Source organism: Zootoca vivipara, chromosome 14 (assembly GCF_965207765.1).
Source record: "Zootoca vivipara chromosome 14, rZooViv2.hap1.1, whole genome shotgun sequence".
NCBI lineage: Eukaryota > Metazoa > Chordata > Lepidosauria > Squamata > Lacertidae > Zootoca > Zootoca vivipara.
In genome coordinates this window covers 44,072,845-44,089,333 of record NC_142597.1, presented here as the reverse complement: position 1 = coordinate 44,089,333, position 16,489 = coordinate 44,072,845, and the positions used below count along the sequence as shown (strand labels likewise).

The 16,489-nt window shown below is 51.7% G+C and overlaps 1 protein-coding gene and 1 long non-coding RNA gene across 3 annotated transcripts in view; one reads left to right on the top strand and one right to left on the bottom strand.

The window, feature by feature from the left end:
* The window catches only part of SPECC1 (sperm antigen with calponin homology and coiled-coil domains 1), an 86,123-nt gene that overhangs the window by 58,923 nt on the left and 10,711 nt on the right, over positions 1-16,489 (top strand). For both annotated transcript variants that reach the window (XM_088657568.1, XM_088657569.1), the window contains 4 exons: positions 580-680; positions 1,909-1,990; positions 5,052-5,205; positions 6,437-6,539. In XM_088657568.1, coding sequence (XP_088513694.1) covers positions 580-680; positions 1,909-1,990; positions 5,052-5,205; positions 6,437-6,539 — 440 coding nt within the window. The remainder of the gene's footprint in view (positions 1-579; positions 681-1,908; positions 1,991-5,051; positions 5,206-6,436; positions 6,540-16,489) is intronic.
* Positions 11,928-14,677, bottom strand: LOC148683592 (uncharacterized). The gene is made up of 3 exons (XR_015946956.1): positions 14,496-14,677; positions 13,442-13,497; positions 11,928-12,233 (listed from the first exon to the last, which is right to left on the bottom strand). It is a non-coding gene; the product is annotated as an uncharacterized LOC148683592 (long non-coding RNA).

Here is a 16,489-nt window from a genome sequence, read left to right as displayed (position 1 = left end):
CCTAGTTGGCCTGTGTGAGGACAGGTTATGCTGACCCAGGTAGGCCCCGTTCGGCCTGACCCAGCAGCCAGACGCTTCCTGCAGCCATTTATAACACACCGCCTTCCATTAGACCTCACTTACCCTCACTGATGGCAGCATGTATCCCTAGGCCTAGCTGGCACCTAATTGGCCACATTGAGGACAGGATACTGGCCTAGATGGGCCCTCTTGGGCCTGATTTATATCGGGCGTCCATTTATATCTTGCTGTCCTCACTCTCCATCTGACTTCACTTGCCGTCAGTGATGGCAGCGTGCAGCCAAATCCAGTTAGCCACCATGAGAGCTGGATGCTGGCCCAGAAGGGGCCTCCTTTGGCCTGATCCAGCAGCTGCCATTTATGTCACACTGCCCTCGCTTTCCATTAGACCTCACTTGCCATCAGCGACGGCAGCATGCAACCAACACCAGCACCTCGTCAGCCACAGTGAGAACCGGATCCTGGACTCGGCGGGTCGCCTTTTGGCCTGACCCAGCAGCCAGCCTGTTCCTCTGCCCTTCCACAAAGGCCAACCGGCTGCTTTCTCTTCCCTCGCAGGTGGTCCGGGGCAAAGCGTTCCTGTCCACAAGGTCTCCCGGAGCCCCCTCAGCGGCATCCCCACCAGGACAGCTCCAGCCGCTGCCGTCTCGCCCATCCAGGTACGGAAGAAGCAGCCCCCCTCCCTTCCTTTGCAGAAGAGGTATTTGGGTGCTGGGCGGACTTCAGGGAGCCATTTATGGCAGGGGAAGAGAGAGATTGGGCGGAGGGGGGGGGAGGTTCAGCACGTCGCCACCAGGAAGGGGAAATGGATCTGTTTGTTTCTTTTCTGCAAAGGCACCAAATACCGGCAGATCAAAGCGGAGCCCTTGGTGGGCCCCAGCGAAACGCCCCCCCCCAATCTGACCTCCTCTCGGAATCCAGCAGCGGATGTCACTTTTGGTGCCGTCTTCAAAATAATAACAACGATCTGGTTTTGATCTCCCCCCGCCCTGCTCCCGAGAGACCTAATAAACAATAAATGCCTAGGGCGTGGGCGGTGATGGGGAGGGCAGGGGGCCAAAAACTTGGGGCGTGTGCAGAGAGATATGCAGAAGTTGGAAAAGAGAGAGCCAGGTCAAGCCGAAGTCCCCTCTGTTCAAAGGGACCTAAAGAGTCATCTAGTCCAACCCCCTGAAATTGAGGGTGGATTCAGTTTTCAACTCTGAATCTATTTCCAGTCTAACCTTTTTCAAAAATCCTCCCACCCACAAGGTTTTAAAAAAAGTTTTAAACATTTGCCTCCCTTCCCTGTTCCTTCGGGTTTGTTTCTTCAATTGAGTTTTTTACGGACTCAGGCAGATAAATGGCCTGAGTTGTGTCCCTTCCCCTAAAAAATAAAGCGAGATTCCCGTCCTCCTGGTTCTGAGTTAAAGTTTAGCAGAGTTTCTTTAGGTTTAGCTGATAATGAAGGGAAAGATTAATCGGACCCCAGGTATAAGGTATAAGCTGCCTTATACCGAGTCAGGCCATTGATCCATCCAGCTCAGTATTGCCTGCACTGACTGGCAGCAGCCTTCCAGGGTTTCAGACGGGGAGTCTCTTTCCCAGCCCTTGCCCAGAGTTGCCGGGGATCGAACCTGCGGCACTGTCTTCATCTAACGCAAATTCTCTACACTAAAAAGCCCCAAATGCCACACACATACCCCTGGGGGCATATTCTCCCCCACCTCGCGATTCAGAGCAGAATCTGCCTGGGGGAAATTGGCTGAATGTGTCTTGACAGCAACCAGATGGGAGCTTCCTTCTCCTGGGGGGTACACACACACCTTCTGTCTTTGCAGATGTATGGTTTAACCAGCCGTGTAACCAGCTAAATTCTGTGGTCGTTTCTCTCTGTTTTGGTTGCAGAGACACTCCACCTTCAGCAGCCCAAAGCCCCCTGGGAAGGCATTTTCCAAGCACGCTGATCTTCCAGAGCTTCCCTTGGCAGGTGAGTTGTAAGAACAGCAAGCAAGGCCTTCTGGATGCAACACACCCACCTTCTAAAATCAGGTGCTGCCAGGAGCCAGTTCCCCACCAACCTACCTTCAACCAGCCCCAATTGCCCTGCCTTTGTACTCGCAAGCAGCTCAGCATTCTATCTCAGCATTCCCCCTTGCAGAACCCATCAGGGAGGAGGATGCCGGGTGCAAAATGAGAACCAATTGCCTTTACCTGCCATTGGTTCTGGCGCCACCTACTGTACGGCTCCCTGCTTTCCACCCTACCAGCCCCAGGAAGCACCAGCTAGAACAGAGGGGCCGACTTCCTTAGTTGTTACTGTGTGTGTGTGTGTGTGTGTGTGTGTCCCCCTCCTGCCACTGAGATGGGCGGCTGATTTTGAGCCTGACATGATCAGGGGCATTTAGACTCCCTCCCAGCACAGTTCCTTCCTCTTTCTCGGCGCTTTCCCTCCCTCGGTGCCCGTCGGGCAGAAGGATGAATCACAGCCAGCCAATTTCCCAGGCTGCATGTAGGGGGGGGGGAGGTGGTCTGCTTCCCTACCCCCGGCGCCTCCTGGCTCCTTTAAAGAGAACAGCAATAGCCCGTGGGGTTCGTCAACGCTCTGACAGCAGCCTCAGCTCCCCTTGTCCAAAGACATTTGAATCCCATGCGTCGTGTGGGTGTCTTCTGCTGAAAAGAGCATCGGCCTCAAAAGGCACCGGCGGCGCAAAGGCCGGCCGACCACACACTCTTTTGTAACGCTGGGATTTAGGGGGACAGCAAACGAGGCCGAATGTTGGAAGACTCAGGGCAGATAGAAGAAAAGTCATTCTTCAGACAGAACATGCAGTCGTTGAACTATGGAACTCTCTTTCGCAGGAGGCATTGACAGACACCAGCTTGGATGGCTTTGTTTTCCCCCTTCTCTCACACAGGCATATTTTTGAGAAACATGCGGGGGATTACAGCCTCCCCCCCCCACAGGGGTTATGTTTCGGACCCCCATGTAAAGTGTTCCACCCGCCCCCATTCTGCCCTATTAGTGACGTTTTAGGGTCACTTTTGGGTTCGGCGCCGTGTGTGTATACGCGATCGCATGCAGATTATTCGGTGCCTGTCTTCAAGTTCAGGGCAGGACTGGCAGACTTCCAGTTTGCAGGAACTCCTATTTTACTTAGACTCCCCCCAAATGGCTACTGTATGTTCTACCTTCACTCTTGGAGCCATTTGTTGTTGTTTAGTCGTTCAGTCGTGTCCGACTCTTCGTGACCCCATGGACCATAGCACGCCAGGCACTCCTGTCTTGCACTGCTTCCCTCAGCTTCACAATCTGTCCTTCCAGGGAGCACTCAGGGCTAATTTCCTTCAGAATGGATAGGTTTGATCTTCTTGCAGTCCATGGGACTCTCAAGAGTCTCCTCCAGCACCATAATTCAAAAGCATCAATTCTTCTTGGAGCCATTACTGCCTCTAAATCCCAGTTGCTGGGAGTCACCAGAGTGGGGAGAGTGCTGTTGTGCTCAGGCCCTGCTTGCGGGGGCTGCTCCTTGTGGGTGTCCGGTTTCTCCCACTCGACGCAGCTATGCCCACCAACCAGGGTGGCTCTAAGAGAGGTTTAGAATCATCGAATCGCAAATTCACAGAGGAGGATGAAGCTGTGGCTGGCTGCTAGCGGAGATGGCGATGTGCTCCCTCCACTCTTGGAGGCAGTATACTGGGGAATCGCAAGCCAGGAGGGAGTTCCTGCTGCACTCAGGCTCAGGTTCTGGGGATTCCCGCTGTGGCATCTGGTTGGCCATCGTGGACTAAATGGGCCTCCTTTGCCCACTGCTCTTGTGACATCGTTCTTCTGCTCGTGGTTCTTACACTGACCTACACACACAACCAGCCCACCTATGTCAGTATTGTCCACTTCCCCTCTGCCCCTTGTCCAACGGCATTGGCAGCAACCAATCCCTCCAGCGGGTCTCCACACGCCCAGTTTTTCTCGGGATGGTGTTGGTTGCTTTTTAGAGAAGCAGCTTTTTAAAATGAGGAGCCAAAGACCCAGGGCGGCGGGGGGGTGGGGGGTGGGGGGAGGAACGTGCCTGGCTCTACGTGCAGGGGAGACTTTTTTTCTCAGAGCTGCCGCGAGGGTCATTAAAAAGGGTGCCGTTTCCTGGATCTTCCTGCAGTTGCAGAACAGCCATTACCTTAATTGAGCAGATAGTCAGACACAGCAGAGGAGAGGGAGACCGCAGGCGTCTCCTTGCTGCAGCCGTGGAGTAAATGGCCTGGGAGGATCTGAGCCAGGGATCTCTCGGGTGGGGGGGGGGGCAGAGGTGTGGGGGGGGGACTCCTGTTTACTGGAACAGCCATAAGACAGCAGGATGCGTGACGTCATTTTGTTAAGTCCGCTAATGATCCTCAATAGATCCTTCCTGTATTGCAAACTCAAGCCCCCCTCCCCCCCCCCCGGGCCTGAACATTGCGTGGTCTTCACTTCCCTTGGTGCAAGGCGAGCCACCGCCACTGGCACCCGTCAGGTGTTCTGCGCTACAACTTCCATCAGACCCCAGCCAGCACGGCAAAAAGTGTGTGTGTGAGAGAGAGCTTACAGCTAAGTTTTGCAGCAGCAGAAGAAAATATTTCTCTGTGTTTACTTCTTTGCTGCAGAAAAGGGGTTATCTCTGAGCAGGAAAAGGCAAGCTTGGGTTCGCACATGGGGAGGCCCTTGGAGAGTGTTTGCTCTATGCGCCCAAGCCCTGAGTGGCGGCGGCTGTTTGGAGGGAGACCCTCCTCTTTGAGATGGTGGTGGTGGTATGTGTGGGTGGGTGAAGGGGAGAGGTGTATTCTCACAAGAGAGTCCCGAAATCAGCTCATAGAATCACAGAACTGTAGAGTGGGAAGGGTCCTCTAGCGGCCCAACCCCCTGCAAGACAGGAATCACAAAGAACCCCCAACAGGTGGCCCTCTGCTTAAACAAGGAAGGAGAGCCCTACCCCCAGCCGTGCACCAGCAGCCCCCACCCCAAAGAGGCATCATGTTTGCAAATGACGGTCCCTCGTCTCTCTCCTCTCCCCACCAAGACTTGCTGAAAGGGAGAAGTGAGGACCTGAAGCCAGACCACTTTCTTCGCAAAAGCCCCTCGCTGGAATCCCTCAGCAAACCGCCCTCCATGTCCTTCTCCGGCAGGATGCTCACCTCCACCCACAGCGGCCTGAAACCCCCGAGCAAGCTCAGGTAAGCGAAACGGAAGCTGAGCTGAAAGAGGGAAAGGAAGGGGGGCAAATGGAGGCTGCCTTTGCCTGAGCCAGGCCATTAGGCCCAATATTGCCCACACTGGCAGGCAGAGGCCCCCAGGGTTTCAGGCCGGGTCCCCCCCCCCAAGCCATGCCTAGAGACTGAACTGGGGGCATTTGGCATGCAATGCAGGTGCTCTGCCACTGAGCCAGTGCCTCTCATGGGTGCCCATCAGTGCTGTCTGTCGGTGCTGAGCAGCAGAACTCCTGCCATGCTTGCAGAATAGTAGAATTTTAGAGTTGGAAGGGGCCACGACCCACTGCAATGCAGGAATCTTTCACACCATGTGGGGCTTGAACCCACGGCCCTGAGATTAAGAGCCTCGTGCTCTACCGGTTGAGCTAAAGGTAAAGGGGCCCCTAACCATCAGGTCCAGTCGTGTCCGACTCTGGGGTTGCGGCGCTCATCTCGCTCTATAGGCCGAGGGAGCCGGCATTTGTCCGCAGACAGCTTCCGGGTCATGTGGCCAGCATGACAAAGCTGCTTCTGGCGAACCAGAGCAGCACACGGAAACGCCGTTTACTTTCCCGCTGGAGCGGTACCTATTTATCTACTTGCACTTTGATGTGCTTTCAAACTGCTAGGTGGGCAGGAGTTGGGACCGAACAACGGGAGCTCACCGTGTCGCAGGGATTCGAACCGCTGACCTTCTGATCAGCAAGCCCTAGACTCTGTGGTTTAACCCACAGCGCCACCTGGGTTCCCTACCGGTTGAGCTAGGCAGCCTCAACTCAAATGTTGCCGGTTCAACACGTAGTGGCACCTATTTATTTATTTATTTACTTCCTTACTTGTAATACATAAAGCTATTAAAACGTCACCAAATCACAAAATGCAGATCAGATGGCCCACACGGCCGATTTTAGCAGCGTACGACTGAGCATGCTCCATGTTGGGCATGGCCATTTTGGGGACGGGAGGGGCATGATGGACTATCCGAAAGAGGGCACGGCTGGCTAAAATAGGAAGCTGCCACATTTCCCCTCTCTGCGCGCTTTCCTTATAGCAAATGCGTAAATTGGGCCACCACATTGGTGCCATTTCTGCGGGGTTGTGTGTATAGTGTGTGTTTTTCGGGTGGGGGGGGCACAAGGAGATGGCAGCGGAACAGTCCAAGCAGAGTTACGGGGGGAGGTTCGTTAACAAAACCTTTTCCTCTTCCTGGTTGCAGCGTGGAGAGGAAGGACCCTTTGGCTGCTCTGGCGAGGGAGTACGGCGGTTCCAAGAGGAACGCCCTGCTGAAATGGTGTCAGAAGAAAACAGAGGGGTACCCGGTAAGTAAACCGGGGGGGGGGAGGGGCGTTTGCTTGTGTGGGTGGGTGAGTTGTTTGCTTGTCACAAAGGACTGTTTTCCCCAAAAGCATCATTGTGGCAGCAGCCAAGCACTCTTCTTCTGAGTGCTCACAATAGTACATAAAAACAGGAGACTGCATTGGGGGGTGGGGGGCATGGAGTATATTTCCCTTTGCTCCTCAGACAATATGTGCACCCTCTTCTCCAGCAAACGCCGATTCCCTTGGCAACATGGGGCGCTTCCCCCTAAAAAATCAAGTTTCCCGTCCTCATGATTCTGAACTAAGAGCTGGTTTATGTAGGAAACTGCCATCGTCAGAACCTTGATCCAACCAGCTTGGTATTGTCGACACTGGCTGGCAGCGGCTCTCCAGGGCTTCCCAATAGGAGTTGTCTCCCAGACCTGCCTGGAGGTGTCAGGATTGAACCCGAGACCGTCTGCATGCAAAGCAGGTGCTCTGCCACTGAGCTACCGGGGGACGACGACTATAAACTCTCGGACACAGAGCTTTTAAGCATGGATCTTGCCCTGGCAGCGAGTGATACTCTGGGCCAACTACCGGTAGCTCAGCAGTGCCCACACTGACCGGCAGCTCCAGGGCTTCAGGCGGGGAGTAATTCCTAGCCCTCCCCGCACATGTCACTGCTGTTTGAACCCGGGACCTTCTGCATTCAAAGCAGGGTTTCCCAATCTCTCCACTACAACCGTTTGGCTCCTTCCCCCAAGTTTACAGTGGGTCATTTGTACAAGTAATGCATTTCGACACATTTTGCAGGCTGCGCAGTAGGTTGCCCTGTCTCGAAGCAGGCGAGGCGGGACACTGCTGGCCTTGTTCGTTGCTGTGCTTACTTGGAATTGAAGGTCTTAGAATCATAGTAGAGCTGGAAGAGACCCCAGGGGCCATCTAGTCCAACCCCCTGCAATGCAGGAATCTCAGCTGAAGAATCCCTGGCAGATTCCTAGTGCTTGACCTGTTTCCTGCCCACACACTCTGACTTCTTTGCATGGAGATCAGACGCCTCTTTAAGGAGGCATCTGTTCCCATAACTCTGTGGGGAACTTAGATGAGACCTTGCCTCAAAGCAAGCGCCTATCCAAGCGTCCGGCGGTTTTTGTTGTTTTTAGTGTGTGTGGGGGGGACAGGTTTGTTGCGCAAGACCTCCCAATCAGCAGCAACTGCGCAACACAAAATTTGCCAGCGTGTGATTGAATCCTGCCCCCAAAATACCAACAATCTGGAAAGCGCCCTTCGTTGCTCGCTTCAAAAAACAACAACCCATCTCTCCAGTCCAAAACACACACACACACACACACACACACACACACACACACACACACACACACACGTCCCCTTGGTTCAAAGGACAGCAGAATTCCTTTGGTTTATTTTTAATTTTGGCTCTCAGAGGGATCCCTGTGGTTTGTGCGGCAGCGGCCCAACCCTCCCTAACAAGGCGGCGGCGGCATCTGTAATTTTTGGCCGAAACTTCAGCGAGCCATTTATTTTATAGAGCTTTCTCTTCCTGCCTCTGTTATCTTCAGAGCATCAAACAAACGCCACACGTTTGCCTTCCCCTGGCAGGACAAAGCTCTCTGTGAGGTGGTGGTTGTTAGGGGGAGTACTGAGCCCACGTGGAGAGGCATTGTGCTGAGCAGCTTATGCATTCCCCCAAAGTGAGCTGACGAACTTGTTCACTTTAAGAACATAAAACCACGAGAAGAGCCTGCTGGATCAGGCCTGTGGCCGTCTAACCAAGTGGCCAACCAGGTGTCTGTGGGACAAGAGCCCTCTCCCCTCCTGTGGTTTCCAGCAGATGGGATTTGAAAGCATCACAGCCTTCAACTGTGGAGGCAGAGCAGAGCCATCCATAGCCATGAATTTGTCTGATCCTCTTGCAAAGCCATCCAGATTGGCAGCCCTCCCTTGCAGGATCCCCATGGGGGGCACCTGGTCAGCCACTGTGGGAACAGGGGGCAGTACTAAACTTTGGCCTCATCCAGCATCCAGGCCCTTTTTACAGTCTTGCGTCTGGATGGCTTTATCCGGAATGCATTTTGTAAGGTTTTTTGAGAAAATTCGCCGACTGACCAACTGGGTAGCTCAGCTGGTTAGAGCGTGGTGCTGATGATGTCAAGGCTGCAGGTTCGATCCCCATATGGGACAGCTGCCTTGCAGGGGTTGGACTAGGTGAACAGAAACAGATCTCTCTGGCCCTGTTGTGACAACTCCACCCTATCCAAATGCACACGTAAAATGCTGAAAGCAGCCTACGACACGGGGCATGAGGAGGCATCAGTTACAGCAAGGGATTTTCCGCTTTTGATAGCAGAGTCTCTGGCTTCCACGTGAGCCACGCTCCTGGTCTTTGGCGTGGAGCCCAGGGCAACCCCACTGGGCAGGTCTGAGGCCTCTTCCTGTTGCCACGAGCTGCTCTTCTCATCTCCTTCACCCTGTTGACATTACGACACTCTGGATAAGCCGGTGACGTGACATCTTGACGCTTCTCAAGCGCTGGATTCCCCTTTATCCCAGAGACCCAAACAATTCCTTTCGCGGAAGCAGATCTATGGGTGTTGATGGAGCCATGTTTCTCCCCCAGACCCCTAAGCTTCATCTCTCTTGCTGAGAAACTGACCCCTGCAAGCAACAGGGAGGGGGGAGCCCCCAGCCTCTGCGCTGCTGGTGGACTAATAACTCCTGTTCTTTGCTCTGGTCTCCTCGCTCTTAATCCCATTAGCCTCCGTTCTCATTAATCACGTCATTAGCAGTCAGGTCGTGATTTAAGTGCTCAGGCTCTTGTTGATCCGACAAAGAGGAGCGATTTGTCAAGGAGCCAAAATCATCCAAATCCAGCTTCTTATCTTAGAAGACAACAGCCCTAACCTAGGGATCAAGTGGCACTTATCTCTCTCCCCCCCCCCCTCATGGTTGCTGGACACAAGCAAGAAAGAGAGAGAGAGGGCTCGGCTTCAACAGAGCCATGGTGGTGTAACTGGAGTGTCGGACTAGGACCTGGGAGACCAGGGTTCGAATCCCCACTCAGCCAGGAAGCTTCCTGTCTGTGACCTTGGGCCAGATCCTGCCTCTCTCGGGCCAGCCAACCTCACAGAATGGTTGTGGGGATTTAAGTGAGGAGAGAGAGAGAGAGAGAGAGAGAGAGAGAGAGAGAGAGAGAGAGAGAGAGAGAGAGAGAGAGAGAGAACCACCTGGAGCCCCTTGCGGGAAATAAAGGCAGGGAATAATAACTCCCAGCATCTGGGGTATTCAGACATATCAGGTACAGGAAGAACATAGCCATTGTGACTAGCAGTCATCCATTGCCTTATCCTCCATGAATTTGTTTGACCCTCTTTTAAAGCCATCCAAGTTGGTGGCCCTCACAGCCTCTTGAGCAAAGGAGTTTCATATTTTTAACTCTGTGCTGTGTGTGAAGCACTCCTTTCTTTTGTCTTGGCCCTTAAATCTCTCAACATAACAGCTCCAACCAGACACATGGAGCAGGAAAGAACCGTAGAATTGCAGAATTGGAAGAGAAACCCCCCCCCCCCGAAAAGGGGTCTTCCAGTCCAACTCCTTGCAATGCAGGAATCCCTGACAAAAAGATGTAGCCTGAAGGGAGATGCATTTAATGACACCTTGAGACTATGAACCAGCATTTTTTTTTAAAAATGGCTTGAGGGTTTCTTTAGGCAAAACCTACTTCATTAGATGCTCGGGGTCTGAGCATACCTGCCAAGTTCCGGACTGCAGAATCTGGGACCGGCAGCCGCGTGACACCGGAAATTGCGTAGACACAACTTCTGGTGTCACTCTGCCCATCTATGGGCACCGAAAATGGCCGCCGTCAACACCGGAAGTCGCGTCTACGCACTTCGGGACATGCGTAGGCGCGACTTTCGAAGCCGGCGCCGGCCATTTTTGGTGCCCATAGATGGGCAAACCAGGGGGAAAAATGGCCGCCAGCAAGAGAATATAAGGGAGAATAACGGGAGACGAAGTTATACGGGGGACCACCGGGAAAAGGTAAGAAAAAACGGAGGTTTTCCGGGGGAAACGGGGTACTTGGCAGCTATGGGTCTGAGTGAGTGAAAGCAAAGTAGGAAGCTTGGATGAGAGCCAAATCGGAGAAGAACATTTTCCTTTCTGTTTTGCAGAAGTATCCTTTCCCTTGCCCACCGCCCACTTTGGAGGTAGCAGCCCAGCTGTTGAAGGAATGGGGTTTTCTGGCATTGAGCAAGGCGGAGGGAATCAGCCACAGGAGGGACATCTCCGAATGAGGGGTTTGGGCCCTCGGTGGCTGGTGGTGAGGCCTTGCAGTCAGTGCCACAGTGGTCCTTTGGGGATGACTGGATACTGCTGACCTTTTGGCTGCCCCCTGACACTTCAGATAATCCCTGAAGTAAACAGGGGCTGCCTCATTACGTAACTTAATGGGCTGGCCAAGACTGCAAGAGGCTCCTCTCCAACCTGAAAGAAAGTGGATCAAGTTCTTGTCCCTAAGACTAGGGCACCTAATGAAGATGAGCGTTGGAAGATTCAGTCCTGTCAGTCCAACGGCAAAATGTGGATTTGAACCCACATCTCCTCGGCCAGCTTGTTCCAGTAACCTCTAACCACTATGCAACACTGTTTCTACAGCAATTTAAGGTTGGCGGGTGGGAGGGAGGGAAGGAAGAGGAAGGGCATTCCAGGCCCAGGTAAGGGGGAAAGCCTTGAATCTCCCCACAAGGGGAAATCCTCTTGCGGTTTCATTCTCTAATCCGGGGGATTTTAGGAGGGCTGGGTGTCCGCAGAGACCCAGTTTCGTAACAAGGCGCACACCTGATACAGCCAGGTGGAATTTTACCTCTTTTCAGTGGAAACTGCAAGCCGGATTCTGACACTTTGACACTCCCACAGTCCGTTCCGCACAATTTCTCCTGGGTCACTTGGGGGCCAGTTCCACAAAAATGAGACACTCCCAATTTAGGATTCTTTGGTTTGAGGGGTGCAGTCAGGCAAATCTGCCCAGTTCCATCTCTCTCCTCTGCTCATTCTTCCAACCTTAACCATTCAAATGTGTCAGTGCCTGAGTGCTAATTTTGCAGTCTGTAGCAGCCATGCTTCTGAATGCCAGTGGCAGAAGCCATAGGAGCAGAGAGGGCTCTTGCGCCCGGGTCCTGCTTGTGGGCTTCCCACTGGGGCACCTGGTCAGCCACTGTGGGAACAGGAGGCTGGACCAGATGGGCCCCCTTTGAGTGCTGCTTGTGTTCCTAATTCAGCAGGGCTTTTGGGGGGACTTTATTGCAAAGCAATTTCCCCCAACACAATTTTTGCATTCCCCCCCCCCCATATACATTCTGTTTTATGACTGGAGAACTGTTCTTCGGTCAAGATTTCATTTCAGAAAGCGCGAGTGCAGTGGGTTTGCCTTTAAATAAAAACTGAATTGGATTCCTCCCTTGTCCAGAATCTTGGTTCTTTTCCCCAAGGAGTGATTTAGAGGCCTGTCAGTGCAAAAAAATCCCACCAGGCCCATATTTCTTCCTGGAGACTTCCTGGCTGAGGCCTGCCAACTCCGTCTCCTGCCCGCTGGTGATTTATCACGATGGCTCTCAGCAGCTGAGAGCTGGCAGGGGTCAGGCTGAGATAATCCCAGAGTTTTGCCTGGCCTTATCGCCTGGCAGAAGTTCCCTGTGTTGAAAGAGAAGACTTCAACTTAATTGAGCTGATCTGTGAACGGGGTATAAAGGAGGTTACTTTTCAAAGACAATCACCCTTCTCTTCCCCCTGCACACACAAAATTCAAACAACTCTTCCCCGGTGGCCCGAGGCTTTGCATAGATCTTGTACATATGCAAGGAGGGGGGAGGGGAGCCCAGAGGAAAATAGGCAAACTTATTATTTATTGTATTTCTATCCCTCCTTTTTCTCCATGGAGCTTGCTTGCTCACACGGCACTCTTCCCTCCGCATTTAATCTCCACAACAACAACCCTGAGAGGTAGGTTAGGCTGAGAGGCAGTGGCCAGCCCAGGGTCACCCAGTGAGCTTCAGGTCGAGATTCGAACCTGGGTCTCCCCAAGTCCGACACTCTAATCCCTACACCATGCTGGTTTTCAAAAAAAAAAAAGGCAAAACATTCAAGAAATAAAAATGAAAAGATGCACAGTGGCCAAGTGTGGATATTTTCCCACAGATTCCCGAGTCACACTTTTGTAAAACGGGAAATGGCTTTCATCGCTCGCTCCACATTTCCTCTCGCCATGCCCTGGCTTCCGGCAAAGATCCAGGCTCGTGTTATCCAGTTTCGGCTTGTTGTCCAGCTGGGAAAGTGCATGGCCATGCTCCGTGGTGGCTCTAAAGGAGGATTAGGCAACTGCAATGAGGAGGAGAGGACTATTGAGGTCTCCTACTGTGTTTCTCCAAAAATAAGACACCGTTTTATATTTATTTTTCCTCAAAAAAACACACGGTGGCTTATTTTCAGGGGATGTCTTTTTTATATATTAAGTATGGTACAGTTTAACCTACAAGGTTAAACTGCCTATCATCACTATGGCTTATTTTCGGAGAAACACGGTAGCCACAATAACTATGCTCTGCCTTCGCAGACAGAGGCAGCAATGGTTCTGAATGCCAGTTGGAGCATCTGCTTGGCCACTGTGAGAATAGGATGCTGGACTAGAGGGGCCATTGGCCTGATCCTGCCGACTCTTCTGTACATCATGCCTTACCATAAAATATCTGAGGCTGTTTTTAATGAGGATGAAAAATAGAATTGTCATGGAAACGAGGAGATTAAAACCGGTGTTTTGTGTGTAGCAATAATTATTATTAACAACATTGATGGAATTTATCTGAAAACTAAACATATAAAGGCGCAGATGTACAGTCACTTACCTGGGAGTAAGTCCCATTGGGATCTGTGTTCTGAGCAAACCTGCAAAGGTTTTGCACTGTAAGAGGCAGGGAGGGCATGAGAACATTAATTAAGGACAAACTTCTGCAAGAATCTTGGCGATAGAAAACAAATTAAATCTCATTTAAGTATCTCCATTTGCTTGAATTGAATTACAATTTCTACTTCCTCCCCCATCTTCTCTCTCTCTCTCTCTCCAATTCTTATTTGTTGCTTTATTATTTCAATTATAAGCCCGCAGTCTCGGCCCTATTGACTTTTCAAATATTTGTGCAAGCCTGTGTTATGTTAAGCACTTTAAGAAATTCACTTTAAGTGAATTGCATCCCTGCTTTGGCTGTCTCGAAATACTGTGACCAGGCAGTTACTGATGGGTGGCTGGGGGCTTTCCTGAGGGGGGTGGGAAAGAGCTGACATGTTCCTTGATAGCTGGCAATTTCTCTCCCCAGCCCTTGGTAAGCAGTGCCCTTCTGTGTCTGGGAAGTGCAGAGGGAAAAGGATTGTGTCTCATCTTGACGTGGAGAGAAGTTTCCTTTCCCCCTTTTCCTGGAACTAGCTAGCAGGGTAGATTGCATGGAGCTGGGCAGTTGTTTTGGAGAATCCAGATTTATCCCTATTTTGGTGTGAAATGCAATGACTTTCCAGCAAATTCAGCACAGAGGGGCTAGTCCATTAGGGCCAACAGAGCACTTTCCTATCAAGAGCGTAAGATGGTTTTGCTGGATCAGGTCTATCTAACCCAGCCACCTGCTCTCACAGTGGCCGAACAGATGCCCCACAGGGAGACCTGAGAACAGGACCCGAGAGCAGGAGCCCTCTCTCCGCTGAAGAGCAGCGCCAAAGAAAAAGAGAGAAGAAAACAAAGGAGAGAGACCACGAAGAAAAAGGAAGAAAAAAAAGGAAAAGGAGAGAAGAGGGGAAAGAAAAGACAAGAGATAAAAAAGATAGATAAAAAGGGATTCCAATTTTCCATTTGCGGGTTACATAAAAAAAGAAAAAATATATTTAAGACATTCAGTCCATAATAACACCCACCTGCTCCATGTTCCATTAAGCAGTCTTTCTTTTAAGTCAGAGTGTCTCAAAATCATTCATTTCTTTTTTGCACGAAAAGTCCAAGGGGGTGTTCCTGAATTGTTTTTATTTTTGGCCAGTATCAACTGTGTTTTCTCTTCAACGCCAGCTTTGCCTCCATTCATTCCCACCACACCGTTGCCCTGTATTGGAGGAACCTTTTGTCACTGGGGAGTCGCTCCATCATTTTGGTGGCTCTTTTCTGGACCTTTTCCCCAGCTCTGCAGCATCTTTTTTTTTTTTTTTGGAGGCCAGATCCGCATGGGAATGATGCCACCCTCCCCCCCCCCTCGTCTGAACGTTGGAAGGTTTAGGACAGAGAAAAGTCCCTTCTTCACACAACACATACCGGTAGTCAAACGGTGGAACTCCCTGTCCCAGGAGGAGGAGGAGGCAGGGACTGCCACTCACCTGGATGGCTATAAAAGAGGACCAGTCCATGGAGGAAGGAAGAGAGGGCTATGGGTGGCTCCTAGCCAGGCTGGATCTGCTCTGCCTCCACAGTCGGAGGCAGCAATGCTTGTGAATGGCAGTGGCTAGAAACCGCAGGAGGGGAGAGTTGCTGTTACACTCAGATCCTCCTGCTTGTGGGCTTGCCATTAAGGACATCTGGTCAGCCACAGGATGTTGGGCTAGGTGAAGGTCCTTTGGCCCAGTCCATCAAACACTTCTCGTGTTCTAAATTCAACTTGGAATAGACCCACAGAAATGGATGGACACAAGCATGAGAACAGAATCCTGGACTAAGACGGGTCATTAGCCTGATCCCTGGTGTCCTCCTGTCCAAGATTTCCTGACAATTCCTTTTGTCTTCTGCAACCTGTCCCTCCCTCCCGATCCCTGTCGCCAGCGGGATCTGCGTGATGCGGGATCTGCTTGTGTGTCCCTCCGTCCAGGTCCTCCTTTCCCTGTGCAGGCGGAAGGCGAGAACTCGCCTCCCCGGTTTGGCTAAGCAAAGTCAGGATAACTCTCTTCTTGGCTGACTTCCTGCTTGGCCAACTGTCTCTCTCTCTCCCCCACCTGCTCTGTGGTTTGCCTTTAACATTGGCAAAGTCTCAGCAACCGGGGAGGATAACATCTCGGCAGGTCCAACCCTTTTGCGAGGAAGTCGGACTCTGTTTTGTTCAGTGTTTGCCTCTCTCCAAGGAGCTCAGGGGAGGCGTAATCCTCTCCACAAAGAAGGCCATTGTGATGTAGCAACAGGGAGACCAGGGTTCAAATCCCTGCTTGGTTAGGAAGCCCACACTGGGCGTCCCTGGGCTAGTCACTTTCTCATACTCAGCCTAACCTACCTCACAGGGTTGTTGTGGTGATAAAATGGAGGGGGGGGAGAAGCATGTAAAATCCCCTCCCTGCTTGAGCTTCTTGGGATTGAATTGAATTGCAAACAAATCTGGACGAATGATCAATAAGCAGTTCACCTGGAAATACCAGCAAGGAGCCACAGTTCCCGCCCTGCCACAACAAAATTTCCAGGGAAGACAAAAATATTATTATTATTATTATTATTATTATTATTATTATTATTATTATTTACGAAGGGCAGTATAGCGGCTTTGACTGCTCCTGCTCCGCTGACCACACCAGCCCCACGGATCAGCCCCGTCACAAGACAAGCATGGGGTGGTTTGTTTTTTTCCGCCCCGGTGCAGAATGTCTGAGGAGGCATTATCAAAACCCAACGAAGCCAGTGGTTAATGGACAGAAATATTCCGCTTTGCGCCTCTCCCCTCCTCCTCTTGAAAAGCAGCAAAGTTAGTTAATCCAATCTTAGCAGAGCTCCTTAACGGGGGACATTGATCTTGTCGTGCCAACCTGCTTCCCAAAGGCCTTTTGTTTTGCATTATTGCCACTGATAGGGAGTTGATTGCTTGTTTTGTCCGGCAGGGATGCCCAGCCTTGGCGTCCTTGTTGAGCTCCCGCAGTGGAGAACTGTACAGTTGATCTTGCGAGGC